Source organism: Panthera pardus, unplaced genomic scaffold (genome assembly GCF_024362965.1).
Source record: "Panthera pardus isolate Hobbes unplaced genomic scaffold, ASM2436296v1 HiC_scaffold_8, whole genome shotgun sequence".
In the NCBI taxonomy this organism is placed as follows: domain Eukaryota; kingdom Metazoa; phylum Chordata; class Mammalia; order Carnivora; family Felidae; genus Panthera; species Panthera pardus.
The window spans coordinates 160004839-160021600 of NW_026527013.1; the positions used below are offsets into that span (position 1 = coordinate 160004839).

A 16762-nucleotide genomic window follows, 5' to 3' on the forward strand; every position below is an offset into this window, starting at 1 on the left:
TAAGTCTTACTGCTTGGATTATTCTGACCGTTGCCTGAAAATTAGCAGTTACTTTTAAAGGTTGTACCCGTAATTCCTTATTTTGGGTTCCTCCTCCACTAGGTCTTTGGTGGCTTTAATGGCCCTCACTCATCTTTGTGTGCCCAGGGCGTAGAAAAGTGCTTGGAATACAGCAAGGTGTTCATAAGCAAAAGTCCCTCCGCTCCTGACATTCTTGTCATGGAAGGAGGCATCCATGTACTTAGCACAGGACCCTTACTCTCTTACTCTCCACCCTGGATAGAATTGGTGGTGGTTTTAAGATGCTCATTGCACCTTAGGTATATTTTTATGTTGCTCTTTTAAAAATCATTGCAGTTTCACCTCTTGTAAATACCGCAGGTACAATACCTATACTCTGTAATTTCCGATATCGCTTTGATTTTTTTACCTGTAAACACTTTCTCAATGCGCAATGTTTTTCTGAAGCTTAATACTGTTGAGTGCTCTAGCGTGATCTATAATCCCATGAACTATATTTCAAATGGGTGCTTTATAGGAATGATCAAAGATGATAGGGATAGAGGTTTGTTATAAACTAAATGAAGAAAGGACTAAGGTATATAATGAGCACAATATGCATTGAACTTTTGCAGACTGCTCGGAATTTGAGATGCACCAGTAAAAAAAGGTATAAAAAAATTCTCCAGCGTAGTGGAGTTTACAGGCTTTGAGGAAGGCGGGGGTGGGGTGGAGAGGCAGACAGCACAAAAGAAGCATCGTAAGTAAGTAAGCTATATACTATGTTAGAAGGCCACATATGCTCTGGGACAACAAATGGAGAAGGTGAGGGGCAGTGTGGGTTGTAACTTTGAATAAGGCAGGCAGGGTGGGCCTCAGGGAGATATGCCATTTGAGCCAAGACTAAATAGAAGTGAAAGAGTTAGTTCTGAGACCAGGGGGAGATGCCTTGAAGGCACAGGAGACAGCCAGGCCCCGAGACTGGGCCACCCGTCAGAGCCCAGCAAGAGGTAGACCAGAGTGGGAGGTCATTATTTCAAGTGATTTTTTTTTTCTGCCTAGAGTATATAGTACGTTTCAAGATATTTTTTAAAATAACAGGAGGTGTTATCTTTAAAGGTCCACAGGAATGGTCAGTCACTGATCCTGGGTGACATTTACTTAGTCCCAAGTTGGAACTGAGATCAAAATCTAATTTCTCTTATAAGCAACAAGAACCAGAAAGCAGCTTTCTCTTGCCACACCGGGCAGAAAACTCCTTGTTGCCACAGAGATGAACTCATGAGGGTCAAACACATGCACCACATCTCTACCTAGTGTGAGTGCAAAGGGGAGGGAAGATTAGCTTGTCTAAGTGCTGACAGAAATGCAGTCAATAACTCCGGCCGTATTGTGAAAGAATTTTAACGTCCCTACGATGGAACAAAACCAGTAGCAAATATCCTTCTTCCCAGAGAATAGCTAATGCCTTCTTAGTAAAAAGACACAAAGAAGCTCCAAATTGTTCTTCAGGTGGGTGAGAATCATCCACCCAGTATGTCTACATGTTCACAGCACTCGATTTGTCATCCATCTTTGGGCTGGAATTGTGAGCACGAAAATGATCAACACTTTCCACCACCCGCAGAACGTCATCTGTACTTTTAGCTCATTTTCCCGGTGCTTCCTGCAGAGGCCCCATCTGCTTTACATACCTGATTTCTCCACACGGGATGAGAGCTGCTTATGCCTTCTGAGCCCGTACGGAGCTACCATTGTGAATGGCTCGAACCACCCCAGCCCGCCATGGTGAAATGGCCCCTATGTCATTGGAGGCTAGGCTACAGAGATGCTTGGAATGCTCTCACAATAGGTACTGGGAGGGAGCAAAATGTGATACCGAATTGCTAATACTTTAAATTATGTCAGCAGGATTATACTTATTGAGAAAGTCTTCCAAACAAAATAATGATCTAGGAAATGGATGGTCTTCAAGCTTATACTCTGGAAAGACTGATGGGATTTTCAAACAGATCCTCTTACAAATGACTAAAGAAAAAAGAAAAAAAAAAAAGAAAGAAAGAAACCTGTATTACAGCCTAACCTTATGCTGAGTCTTTTTATCTGAAAGAGTTACAAACAATTCTGTAAAAATTAATACTGTAAACAACTAACTACAGGTGGCTCACTATTTAAGAAATTATTTTGCGACTTAGTGAAGCACACACAGCTCAGGTAAAATCACTAATATTTCCTAGATTATTACTTTGTAAATCTGGATCTTCATCTAAAGTTTATGTGAAAGAAGGTATACTTTGATCGTTTGTTTCCATGTGAAATATTTCTAGCTTATATCCAACACCCACAGTAGGAAGTATGACATCAAATATAACATTAAATTAAGCCCATATATATCCCTAATCTTATTCCCCTTGGCTCATCCATGATCTTAGAGGAAAAGCTTTCCACTTTCCACTGTTGAAGGTGATGTTAGCTGTAGGTATGTCATACGTGGCCTTGAAGAAATACTTGTAAAATATGAGTTGATCTTTTATCTCCGCAGGTTTTCAACACCTACCTGTGACCATGCATTAGATCGTCCAACCCATGCACAATTGTCAGGGCTCTGGAATCTTATATTTCACTATTCCAGACCCTTCAATTTCCAATTGATCTAGAGCCCACCCATTAAATCCTTTTTGTCTCCAAAGTACTTGGTCTTAACTATAAGAAGAATAAAATGGGTCTTACCCTATCCTTCATGTGGCTCATCACTATTTAACCTTTCTGATTCACCGGCAGTGCCATACCTACTTGGCCATTTCACAGCTTTCTAAACCTGGGCCACGTGGACTTTCTATAGGAACTCGCAGTGTCACGGTGCCCTGTGCACATCTCTGTTTTAGCACTTGCTTGTGATTTGTAATTCCAGGCTTACTGTTCTCTTTCCATCAATGGACTACAAGCTTGTCGAGGACAGGAATTCAAGTCTTTGTCCTTCTCATATCCCCAGAACCTAACCATGATGAAAACGGTCAGGAGCTCAATAAATAGCTGTGAATGCGTGCAATATTGAATTATATTACTGTTTTATGGCATTTTTCTATGTTTAATAGGTTGTATATTGTTGTCATTTAAAAAGTCTGCTCTCGGGGCGCCTGGGTGGCTCAGTCGGTTAAGCATCCGACTTCAGCTCAGGTCACGATCTCACGGTCCGTGAGTTCGAGCCCCGCGTCAGGCTCTGGGCTGATGGCTCAGAGCCTGGAGCCTGCTTCCGATTCTGTGTCTCCCTCTCTCTCTGCCCCTCCCCCATTCATGCTCTATCTCTCTCTGTCCCAAAAATAAACATTAAAAAAAAATTTAAAAAATAAAAGTCTGCTCTCTGAAAATTAGTGGGTTCCTGTGGGGAAGACAATACATTTTTTGATGTGTCACCAACCATGTCACCACTGGGTCAAAGGGATGAAGAGTGAAAAGAGCACTAAATCCAGATTTAGGAGACAAAGTCTCTATCATTTTGCCACTAACTCTTCATAGTCATTTGGGCAAGTGACTTATCACTCCTGAGACTTGGCTTCTGTACCTCTAATAGAAGATGGTCACAATGGATGTTCTCTAAGATGTTTATGTTGATGTTATTTGGGATTCAAAATTTTTCACATGAGAACATGGCTTCCTTCGAATGTTAGGCTTCCTGCCTTGGATATGTCTTCCTATAAGGCTGCAAATTTTTTTTATGTTCATTTATTTTTGAGAGAGAGAGAGAGAGAGAGAGAACAAGGGAGGAAGGATAGAGAGTGGGAGACACAGAATCCGAAGGAGGTTCCAGGCTCTGAGCTGTCAGCCCAGAGCCTGACGCGGGGCTTGAACTCATGGGCTGTGAGATCAAGACCTGAGCCAACGTCGGACACTTAACCAACGGGACCACCCAGGAGCCCCAAGGCTGAAATTTCTGTAGCATTTAATTGGCCATCCTTACTCATATCTTGTTCATAGTTAAGGCTCAACCACTGTTTGACGGAATCAGGATAAGAGCCATTAAGACTCCTGTGCCCAAACACAGCCACAGATAAAGTTATTGGAATGCAGTTTATTAGAGGAGAAATTTGAGGATAATATGAAAAATCTTGGGTGATACGTATACGATAGTTCAGTTCCCATTGTGTTATCGTAAGAGGGAGAAACCCAAAGTCATTCCTAAAGTGTAACTGTAATAGATACAAGGACTTGTAAGGAACTTGGACTGCAAGTTGATGTTGGTTATGCCCCTCTAAGTTATATGTACCATTTTAAATTTAGGTAGTCTACAATAGTCTCTTTTTTTAAAGATTATTTCAGAGTTCATATGAATAAAGGTGAGAAAAAAAAGCTCCCAGATGAACAAATGAGTCTTCAACCAGTACCGGTGATATTGTTTGAAAATCAAAAACCCTTAGATGCATATGCAAATGTATAGGACACACAAATTTCTTTTTTCTACTGGATTCAGCTCCAACTGGACTTTTAATACAATATGCTCTATAATGTGAACTTCAGATTGTATATGGGTAGCATAGAAAAGAGTCAAAAATAGCCTATACGTGGTAAAGAAATTGGTTATATCCTGGGAGGAGTTGTTCTTTGCTTTTTTTCCACTGGTCATCTCCTGACTATCAGTTCCTGGTCAGAACTTCAGCCATACGACGACTTGAGTCCTCATGAAGTGAATTACTTGAGAATTAACAGATAGGATAAGGATGTGGGGTCACTGGCATAGGTAGCAGAGATTTCTAACGTCCTCATGTCAATATAACTAAGCTGGGTAATCTTGAAGACCCTGTTTACTGCCAAGGAGAGGGATGTGTTTCCAGAGTATGCTCCGTATGTTTCCCAGTATTTGAAAAATATCATTTTATTGTCTGTATTGAAAACATTGTACAGTGTGACAGTTTTTAAAAATGTGATTACGTGATGAGACAGAGAGTAAGCTCTCAGCAATCACAGAAGGCACTTTCATAACACGCTAATCCAAAGAGTATTTGAAATACACTCGCTTATCAATTGCTTCTTCATAAAAATGAAACAGCCATACATAGTGGTTTCTATTTGCATTACACCCATACCTGATAATACAGATTATATAAGTTGTATATAAACACATTACAAATATGGGAATAGGATTCTTAATTTTTCACTTATGATACTAGCAAAGGAAACTCTCTGCAGTATAACTTTCTTCTAGATGGTGGATATCTGCAAAATTGTTAATATCCATTTGTCACTTAAGATTTAATGGCTCCAAAGGAGCCATTGCGATGTGTAATAGGCAAGCATTAAAAAATAATTTGCAAGATGCATCAACAGTAATTGCTTTCTGCCATTAAAATAGAGTTTACAGATTTCCTTTTATAATGCCATGACAATGTAAAAAGTTTTAAATCTTTATCTATCTATGCACACACACATGTTTTTCAAGCCTTCTGAAGTATATAATTTTATTGAAATAAAGGATAGTATGTCAGAGAATAAGTTTAATTAAGCATGCCACATTAACTTGCTCCAAACCTTCCTGTGCCAAGGACTTTCCATTTCACTTTGGGGTCACACACCTCCCCCATCCCCATTACACCTCGAACTTTAATTCCTGCTATTCTTTCCTTCCTCACTCACTGGCCTCCTTGTATACCTGAACAACACCAGAAATATTCCCAAGCCAGAACGTTTTCATTTGCACTTTCTCTGTCTGGAATACTTTTACCCGGACATTCACACGGCTTGTTGGACAATGATCTTATTTATTCAGATGTCATGTAGTGAGGCTTGTTATGCTGTCCTCGGTCTTTAAAAATGCAGTCAGACAGGGGCACCTGGGTGGCTCAGTCGGTTAAGCATCTGACCTCGGCTCAGGTCATGATCTCACAGTTCGTGGGTCTGAGCCCCGCATCGGGCTCTGTGCTGACAACTCAGAGCCTGGAGCCTGTTTCAGATTCTGTGTCTCCCTCTCTCTCTGCCCCTCCCCTGTTCATGCTCTGTCTCTGTCTCAAAAATAGGTAAACATTAAAAAAATAAATAAATAAAACTGAAAATGCAATCAGACAAAGAAAAATACCATATGATTTCACTTATATGTGAAACCACTTATATGTGGAATCTAAAAAACAAAAGAAACAAAACAGAAACAGACTCCCAGATTCAGGAAACAAACTTGGTTACTGTATGGGTTGGGGCAGGGGGATGGGCAAAATAATTGAAGGGAATTAAGAGCTACAAACTTCCTGTTACAAAATAAGGAAACCATGGGGATGTAATGTACAGCATAGGGAATAGAGTCGATAATATTGTAATTACTCAGTATGGTGACAGGTGGTAACTAGACTTGCCATGGAGATCATTTCGCAATGTATCAAAATATCGAGTCACTATGATATATACCTGAAGCTAATAGGGCATCACATATCAATTATACTTAAAATTTTTAAAACTGCAATCTACGCATAGCCTACTCTTCCATTCTCCGATGTAGTTTTTCTCACCATTATCAATTGCTAACTACATATGATATTTTAATTTTTTTGTTTATTATCTGGGTTTTTTTCCCCACTAGAATACAAGAACATAAACTGCAAACACTTAGAATTTTTTTTTCCTCTGTGGTTCCCCTAGTGCCTAGATCCATATCTGATCCATAGTGGATACTCAGTACTGTTTGTCGAATGAGCGAATGGGCTATGAAACAAATATAAAGAACGTGTTGCCCAGAAGATTGGCACAGAAATGTGTGTGCTCAAATGCGTGGGTGTAGGGTTTAGGGCCAAGAAGTCACTGGAACCAAAATGTTAGCAACTCATCAATATTAACATATTGGTTAATATTTTTAAAGTTATTGACAGAGACCGTAATGGGTGACCATTTTATTTTACTTGTTTAATTAATGTTTGCCTTTATGAACATCATTTTGTGTAAATTAAAAAGGGGCTTATGATACTTGAGAAAGGGTCAGAGTAGAATGCTGTTTCATTATGAGTTAAAGAATGAAAGTCATGGAATATTGGAATATTGCCATAGAACAAAGACATGGTCCTGGTAAGGATTTTTTTTTTTTTTTTTGTAAGTAAATAACGAGTAGTGTCAAACGTTTGAGAACTCTATACTAGAGGCTGATTTTAACAGAAAAGAGATAAAGTTCACCGTATTTAATTAACAGATCTTTACTTAGGTGAAGGTAAATGCGAAGGTCTGGATATAGGTGACAATCCGTTTGCGGTCAGAATCATGTCAGAGACAGAATTACTAGAACACATTGTATTTTGTTGCTGCATCAGAGCAGCTGAAGGAAGACAGTTCTGATCAGGCCAAAGGTGAACGTGGAAAACGATCATCCTATCCCATGGAAAACGTGTTACTACATGGGCACCGTACTTGAACTTGCTTTAGTTGGTTTCAGAAGAGCAAAGTGGAAAGGATTCTAATACAGAGGCACATTGTAACTGATGAAGGGAAATTATAGTTTAGAACGACGTGACTCGCCCAGGGTCCCTGAGGAAGGTCAGAGCCAGAACTTGAACCAAAGTGATTTAAGAAGTTCCTGGATCAGGTTATTTGTGTTCTATTTATGTTTTTTTAATTCGTTTTATTCAATGAATGTATTGTCAAGGTCTCTTATGTGTAATGACTATTCTAACCACCGTGCATACAGCATTGAAAACAACCTCTTCCTGGGGCACCTGGGTGGCTCAGTGAGTTAAGCATCTGACTTTGGCTCCGGTCATGATCTCACGGTTTGTGAGTTTGAGCCCCGCATCGGGCTCTGTGTTGACAGCTCAGAGCCTGGAGCCTGCTTCGGATTCTGTGTCTCCCTCGTTCTGTCTCCCTTCCTGGCTCTCTCTCTGTCAAAAAAAGGAAACAACCCCTTCCTCCTCCTCTTCTAACGTAGACGGACAGACAAAATGAAAATGGGCACTCAGCCGGAGAGGGATAAATACTATGGAGAAAACAAAGCCGGACGAGGAGATAGGAAGCAGCTGTGGTGGAGGAGGGGCTCAGCAAAGGAGAAGTTGGCTTCAGGGCAGACCTCAGGAGGAGGAGGGGTGACTCCTGCTGCTATCTAAGGAAAGAGCTAGAGCACGGGCTCCAAGATGGGCTGGCCGGCAGGCTTGAGGGATGCAAGCAGCTCGGTGTGGCTGGAGCTCCACAAACAAGGGGGACATTTGGAGAGCAGGAGGGAATAGGGCAAGGTAGATCGCGGAGAGCCTCTGGCTGTTTCAACAACTAGTCTTTTACTGAGCAAAACCCCGGGCCACGTGAGGGCTCTGAGCAGAGTATCCGAGTTTGGCGTATTTTGGAAAGGCTTCTGTGTGGAGGGTAGGTGTGAGAGTGCAGGGGTGGAAGCAGGGGAGGGGTGGAAGGGATTGTGAGATGTGGGCAGCAGGAGGTGGGGGCTTTGACCAGAACCGGTGGGGAGGTGGAGGTCAGGTGCACCCAGATCTCAAATGTAGAAGGCAGAGCAGACAGGATCCACGGAGAGGTTGGATGATGCGTGTCGAAGAAGGGGGGTGGGGGATGTAACGGGAACTCTGAGGCTCCTGTCCCGAGCAGCTGGAAGAACTGAGTTGTCATTTGCTGAAATAAGGAAAACTACGTGAGGGACTAGGTCAGAAAGTCTCTTTTAATCTCTGTTCCCTTGTAACTTATTTATTTGTGGAAGAAACTAGATTGCGTAACCTGTAGAGCTTCACACTGCGGAGATTTTGTGGACTCTTCCCTCGGATCTCACTTAACACAGTCCCCTCCCCCTGTACGTCCTAGGAGCTGGCAGTGAGGACTGTAAGCGCGATGAAAGTCAGGTTTGATGTGGGCCAACACTGCCTGCCATGCAGCGTTGTGTTCCAATCCCACCAGAAGGCACAGCTCCTCTGGTTGTGCTTGTGGTTGTAGTACGAGCCGTGAGTACCGTTGCTTAGCTCCTTCTTGTCAGAAGTTCCCAAATGAAGGTCCTCTGGTTCCCTCAGTTAATCTTCATGTATGAGCTGAAATACGTCCGTAAAGAGACCGTTAATTGTGTTACAGAACATGCAGGTAAGGTAGACTAGATGCTTCTTTGTCCTTATTTCCTAAAATTCAAAACAATGAGTTAGTTACCTGGCATTTCCCACAATTGAACATTTCGTTTTATTTTCATGAACGCCTGGAATTAAACATACCAGATGTATTTTATTCCATTGCAGGAGATTCTTAGTGATGTTAAAATCATCCTTCTCTGTTCCGGGGGGGCTTTGAGCTGCCCTCCGTTTCCAGTAGCTCATTTGTTTCTATGTGACGTTACATTCCAGGCTTATCTTGTACATTTTCAGCCCCGGAATCAGTCACTTCACCTGGCAGCCCGGTTTTCTCTTAATGAAAAATCCTATTGGGTGATGACAATCTGGTGCCACAGGTTGTCCTTGTTTGGGGCCTTTTCCAGTGGTCGGAGCTAAGACGTAGGTCTACATTTTTAAAAAAGAAAAATTATGGGTTCATAGTGATGCTTCTAATTCAAATTCAAGAGTACATAGGGTTATATTTCAGACTCATCAACCTTACGTTTGCTTCTCCTTTTCGCACATGGAAATTTTCAGGGTCCAAAACATCAAGGTAATTACTCATTTGTGTGGTTGCCCAGGTATAGAGCATTTCAATAACAAGATGCAGGATCCAAGTTCATCCAAAAGGTCAGGTGAAAATATTTGTTGACAAGAGGAGGGTGCATTTTCTGATTAGCGCAAACAGCATAGACAAAGATTCTGAGGCCTGAGAGAGCACAGTTCCTTTCAGAAAGCACAGATACTGTTGTATCAGAGGTGTGATGGGTTAGAGCGTCAGGAAGGAGTGGGAACATAGCGGGCTGTGGATATTAGTGTCAACGGGAGACATAAGCTGTCCGTTCTGTGTGTTCCGGAGGTATCTTGCATTTGTTCTTAATAAGAAATATTTCAGGACACCCGGGGGCTCAGTCGCTTGAGCGTCTGACTTGAGCTCAAGTCATGATCCCACAGTTGGTGGGTGCGAGCCCCACATCGGGCTCTCTGCTCTCAGCGTAGAGCCCACTTGGGATCCTCTGCCCCCCTGTCTCCCTGCCCCTCCCCCGCTCATGCTTGCATTCTCACTCTCTCTCCCTCTCAAAAATAAATAAACACTAAAAAAAAAAAAAACCAACCCATTTCTTTCTACTTTGTCTATACAAGCAAGACTTCTCGGATAGAAGTTTAAGGTTAGCTGTCCTCAACCCTGTTCTACGTTGAGTCAGGGAAGGTGGAGCCCAATTATTTTCTGCCGCTTGCGGAAGCATTTGCGTCCTAACGACCCGTTTTCGTCGTTCTGTTTCTCCCCACAGAGGACAAAGTGTGGACCATCGTGTCTCACGATTTGCAGATGCAGACCACGGTGGCGGGCTACAGCCCAGAAAAATACTCCGTGACGCAGCTCGTTTACAGCGCCTCCATGGACCAGATCAGTGCCGTCACCAGCAGCGCTGAGCACTGCGAGCAGTACGTCTCCTACTTCTGCAAGATGTCCAGGCTGTTGAACACCCCAGGTAGGCTGCGAATGGAGGGTTCCTTTTAATTACTGTCCCAGCTGGTGCCTGGAATGACTGCCACCACCCAACAGGTGTGACTTAGCATCTCCCAGTCCGGCCTCCCCAAGTGCAGGCAGCTGTGACCACAGTCAACTCTCACTTGGTTTGTTTTCTGGAGAACGAAACTGACAAAGTACGATGTTAAGAAAAAAAGAAAAAAAAATTCCCTGGTCTGCAACGTCCAGGTTTTTCAACTTTCCGCGCCTACATACGTGCACGAGTGTTTCTGGTGCTTAATGATCAGTCGTGGCTTCGGGCAAAGGTGTCTCCGAGCCTCTTGTGAACTTTCAAGCGATGCCTTCTGAGCTGTTCAGTTGTGTTTAAGGAGAAGCTGAAAGGCCGCCCAAGATGAATAGCGTGTAGCACAGCGATAGAATTCAGAGCCCTTTGCTGTCTGCAGTCATTTAACAGGATCCGTTTGTCTCAAGGAGCTCGACCTGATTGTTTAGGTGTGGGACGGCTTACTTTTAGCGATGCTTCCGAGTGTGTGTGTGTGTGTGGGGGGGGGGGGGGGTGCGTGTGCGTTAAAGGTGTAAAAACTAGTGTCCAAAGGATGCGCTGGAAATAGAGATCCGTGTGCTTTGGGGTTCTTGGCCGCCAATTCAAGACGTTGACAGAAAACGAAATCCCTCAGTCTGTAGTGTGACAGAGCAGAAATAAGGCATGCGCTCTGACCACACTTTTCAGCCGTGCCGCTGTCCAGGTGTGCGATTTGGGTGGCGTTGATTGAACTCGTAAGCCTCAGTTTCCAGTCTTTTTCATTCAGATAGGAATCATAATGCGTATTGCAGGTGAGTGAGAATTTAATAAGTTCGTGTACTAAATGCTGACTGCAGGGTTTGATCCACTTAAGGACTTTATAAATAGCAAATAGCGTACTGATTATTTGTAATAGTAAGCATTGGAAGTGGCATCATACCGCATCACAGACCCATGGGCTATTTGATGCCCCAAATCGGTGTTGGATTAGAGGCAGTATTATGTGGAATAGCTTACAAAGAAGAGTTCTAATAAAACATTACACGGTATTTTAAAGATTTGCGTGTATTTTATGCGCTGAAATTATAGACAAGTGTAACCTCTAGAATCTAATAGTAAAATCTAGGGGCGCCTGGGTGGCTCAGTCGGTTAAGCATTGGATTCTCTTTTTGGCTCAAGTCACGGTCTCACAGTTTGAGTTTGAGCCCCACACTGGGGCTTGGGAGCCTGCTTGGGATTCCCTCCCTCCCTCTATCTTGCTCTCTCTCTCTCTCTCTCTCTTTCTCTCTCTCTCTCTTTCTCTCTTTCTCTCTCTCTCTCTCTCTCTCTCTCTCTCTCAAACTACATAAAAATTAACTTTAAAAGTAAAATCTGGGGGCGCCTGGGTGGCTGGGTTGGTTAAGCGTCCGACTTCGGCTCAGGTCATGATCTCGCGGTCCGTGAGTTCGAGCCCCGCGTCGGGCTCTGTGTTGACACCTCAGAACCTGGAGCCTGTTTCAGATTCTGTGTCTCCCTCTCTCTGACCCTCCCCCGTTCATGCTCTGTCTCTCTCTGTCTCAAAAATAAACGTTAAAAAATTTTTTTTAATAAAATAAAACAAAAGTAAAATCTGTAAAAAAAAAAAAAAGTACATGTGGACACGATTGGTTCAGACAATTAGTGCTTCTGCTGTTTGAAGAAAGAAGAGATGATTGTGGCTGGGGTGTTGAGGTGCTCAGAGGCAGAGACACAGTTTGAGGACGTTGAAGGAGGGTAAGCCAAAGGCTAATTTCTAGTCTGTTTTTAAGCAGTACTCAGTTACATTTCTAATAATAAGTTCGGGGCACCTGGGTGGCTCAGTCAGTTAAGCGTCCGATTTCAGCTCAGGTCATGATCTCACGGTCTGTGAGTTCGAGCCCCGCGTCGGGCTCTGAGCTGACTGCTCAGAGCCTGGAGCCTGTTTCGGATTCTGTGTCTCCCTCTCTCTCTGACCCTCCCCCGTTCATGCTCTGTCTCTCTCTGTCTCAAAAATAAATAAACATTAAAAAAAATTAAATAAATAAAAAAATAGTAAGTTCAACACACTAAATCAAAGCCAGGAGTTTACTGCTAATCTGCACAATAACAGACTATTTTCTTGGGATTCCAGACATTGTGTTTCCAGACATTTGTAGATGATTATTGTACATAATAGATTATGCTCTGAAAATAAGTTTATCGTATGCTGCTTGCCTTTGAAGATGTGTGTGTGTATATGTATATATATGTATATATACATAATTATATATATGTATATGTATATACATATATATGTATAATTTTTACTCACAAGAGATTAGTGCTTAATAAATGTTTGCTAATTGGAATGAACTGAAAATACATCATTATATAATTTTAACTATTATCTCATCCTACCTTCGGGCAGTTGGTTTAAACCCATGTGTGCATCAGAATTCTCATGTCTGTCAAAATGCTGATTGCATGGCCGTATTCCTGGAACTCTCATTCGGTAGAACTTGGTTGGGACCCACGAATGTTTGCTTTTAAAAAACATCCAAGAGTAGTTCTGTGGACCATACACTAAGAAACACCATCTTTAATTTAAAGCATGAAGGCCTCTCATGTTAGACTTTAAGGTTTGAGTTCTCCATGGTGGAGAAGATTAAAGGAAATATTAGAGCTTGTCTAGCCAATTAAACAAAAATTAGGTATTTCCTAATTTCCTGCTCCTTCAGCTAAACCAAACTGGCACTGTAGTATTTTTTAATCCTTTGCATAGACCAGTCTCTAAATGTTACAGAGTGAATTTCAGCCCATCTTTTTTTTTTTTTTTTAATGTTTTATTTACTTTTGAGAGAGAGAGACAGCACGAGCAGGGGAGGGACAGAGAGAGAGGGAGACACAGAATTCGAAGACAGGCTCCAGGCTCTGAGCTGTCAGCACAGAGCCTGATGTGAGGCTCGAACTCACAGACTGTGAGATCATGACCTGAGCCGGAGTTGAACAGTTAACCCCGGGCGCCCCATTTCAGCCCACCCTTCTGAGTCATTCTTCATCCTCCCAACTTCTGTTTTCCAGGCTAGCTAATCTGTAGAACAGCTGAAGCAAGGAAAAGGAATAGTTAGGGTAGCGAGTGTTTCCGTATGATGGCATTCTGTATATGTCCAAATAAGAAAGAACACAATTTAATAAAAATCTTTAATTTGCTGTTTTAAGGAGCTAATGTTTGCTGTAATTGGTTTTTTTTTCCCCTCCTTCCTGGTAACATTCAATTTTAAATATCCATTTACTCGTTCTTAACTAAGACTGAATTATATTGGAACTTCTGTAGTACTCCTTGTGACATCTGTTTGAATACAAAGTATATTCATTATAGTCATAGCAATTAAAATGAATATCAAATGAGTTTGTAATAGCTATGTACTTAAAATGTTATTCTTTATTTTAAGAGCCTTACCCTCAAGAGTTCATTTGGGTCTCTATAGTTTCTAATGATACTTATGATAAAGAGTTGTTTGTATGCATAAGGACCTCATTTTTATTTTGATAAATGTTTGGTTGTACCATACCATTAGCTAACCAATGTAGAATTACTCATCATTGGTTTCTTGCAACTTTACAAGGGTAGTGTAATATATTTCTTGCAATCTTATCTCTTCTTTTTATTACTACAAAATTTAAAAATGGGATCCATTTTACGGTAATGATTTTGCCATTTTTTATGGTCATATCTGTTCTTGCCATGTAACTATTAATTCAGTTGTCCTTATCAGCTTTATAAAAGACATAGAAACAAGACAAATAAAGTTATTTTATTCCATAGAAGAGCCTGTTTGGAGTGAGGCATACCAACTTGGGAATGAACAAATTGTACTTAAACAACGAAAACCATTAATGGATATCAAAAACCAAAAGGATATTAGCATGTTTTATATTTATATCCCCAGAACTACAAATGTACTAATATCTGAACTTACAAAGGCAAAAATGGTTAAACAATGAAATCTACTTCTGAAATAAATACCTTAAGAACCTGAATTTGTTAAGCTAGATACCAAGAGAAAGTTTCATTGCATCCCACTTGAGAAATGTCTTAGTCAACAATCTTAATATTTTAGATAAAATATTTCCCTGTACTTGGACAAAGACCTACTAGCCTGCTTTTAAAATTCTTATTTTCATATCTTAGATGCACTGTTGCCCTATATTTATTTTATAAAACATTGTACTTTCTAATTAAGAATTTTTTTTATTGTTGAGGTATGTATTCCTTACATCTATAAAGATTTAATTGTAGAGGTATAAAGTTGATATGATTCCTATTTCTCTGACTATACTTAGTGTTGTTTTCTTTGGTTTCCAGTGTTTCACTTCCTTTAATTTCTCAATGTAGTCTTATTCTATTCTCATAAGTCATAGTTTTATTGCTTCTTTTGTTGAAAGAAGCAATATAAATTATCCATGCTTTGGGGTAGTTTACTATTGGATTTTGTATCTATTGAAAAGGAATTATGTTCACAATTTTTGCCTATAAAGTAAGCTGTGTAAAATTCAATATACTTTGATGATACTAAACAGTGATTTAGTGGCATCCAAAGGACAAGAAAACATGACTCTGGTATTATAACTTATAACCTATTTTTAGAAGAAATTTCTAAACTTTGGTGAAGTTATTAAGAAAGTGAACTTTCCAAGTTGGTGCTATGCCTTGTAAGAAGCCATGATGTTTAACTCTTGAAACAACATAGATAAAAACATTGGTTGGTGGCCACTAACGACTAATATTTTCATTGTGTCTAGTCAGTATATTAATTCACAGATGAATAATTTAGCTAATTAATTATTGTGTTAATTATTACAAAAACTGGAGGGTTTAATTAAATGGGGCAAGCAAGGAAGGTAGAAATAACTAAAAGGTAAAAGTAGCAGATTAAATCTGGTAATATTCCACACCCAGGCAACTAGACTGTCCAGAGAGGACATTGTGGTTAAAAGGGACAGAATGGTCACAGGGAAAATAGAGGCTATTTCAGCAGTATGGATAGGAGTTGATGAAGGCCTCAGCTGGAATAATGGTTGAGATCATCAATCAGTCCACAGATATTTATTGTTTATTGCATATCAGGAATTGTGACCTATAAGCTGACATGTGGATTCGTATGAGTTGCCTAAGAAAAAAATGGCAGGGAGAATTCTAGGTTAGAGATATCAGAATGTGCAGTGTTTCTGAGACGGACGTCAAAGGGCACATACTTGGAAAGACATGAGAATGGCTGGAGTAGAGACCTTGAGGGTGAGAGATAGAGAGAGAGAAATATGAAGGAGAGTCTCTGCATGACCTTCAGGATTCCACTCAAAGGGCCAAGGGAGTGGTTTTAAGTGGGGGATTCCAGCTGTTACGTGAAGAGTAGCGTGGAGGGATGACCAGGTTTGCGGGAATCAAGCCTCCCACACAGTGCCACCAGAGAATGGACGAGACTGAATATCTGAGAGGCTCCCTGGGCATTAAGAGGGAAGACTTTCTTTAAAGTGTAGGTAGTAGAAACAACATGAGTCATGATTGCTTACCTGTGGAGTAACTTCAGGATAACTTTAGGAGTAATCTTCCCCTCTACCCAGGAGTGAAGGTAAAATGGATGACTAGAACAGTTGTAATGTCTTCATAAGATGACTCAGAGAGGTCATGGGAAGAGCAAGGAAAGAACATTGAAGGAAAGAAAGCACTAATTTGAAAAAGTCCTTAAAGGAGAGAGTGCAGCTCACCAACAGGACTCCGAAGTAATGATCACAGCAGGAGGAAGAAAGCTAATAATGGGGAAGCTAAGGCAAAGGAGTATTTAACAATACACAAACAAGTAAAAATAAGTGAACACAAACAAGAAACTCGAGATGTGGGCAGTGGTGAGACATCGTACAGAGGAAGCCAGGCCTTGGCTTTGGCTGTTGGGAGGCCACTGGAGATTCATGGTGGTGGGATCTGCTGGGCAGAGCCACTGAAGAATGAATAAAAAAAGCAAGTGAAAGTTTTCAGGAAGTTCTATGGTAAGAAGGGATGGCTGAATACAGAACCGCTGTTTAATCAGAAGACAGAACTAAAGCAAGGGTTTGGGAATTGTTTGTATGTTTAAAAAATGAGAGAATTGTGAGTAAGTTTATACATGGAGGAGACAGTAGAGCAGATGAAAGACAGAGAAGGAATGTAAGAGGCCTCAGAAGAGAAAAGGGAATATGAAA

The 16762-nt window shown here is 41.1% G+C and overlaps 1 protein-coding gene across 1 annotated transcript in view; it reads left to right on the top strand.

The window, feature by feature from the left end:
• LOC109268887 (contactin associated protein 2) overlaps positions 1 to 16762 on the top strand; it is a 1595009-nt gene that overhangs the window by 1286233 nt on the left and 292014 nt on the right. The window contains exon 13 of the mRNA XM_053897072.1: positions 10328 to 10528. Coding sequence (XP_053753047.1) covers positions 10328 to 10528 — 201 coding nt within the window. The remainder of the gene's footprint in view (positions 1 to 10327; positions 10529 to 16762) is intronic.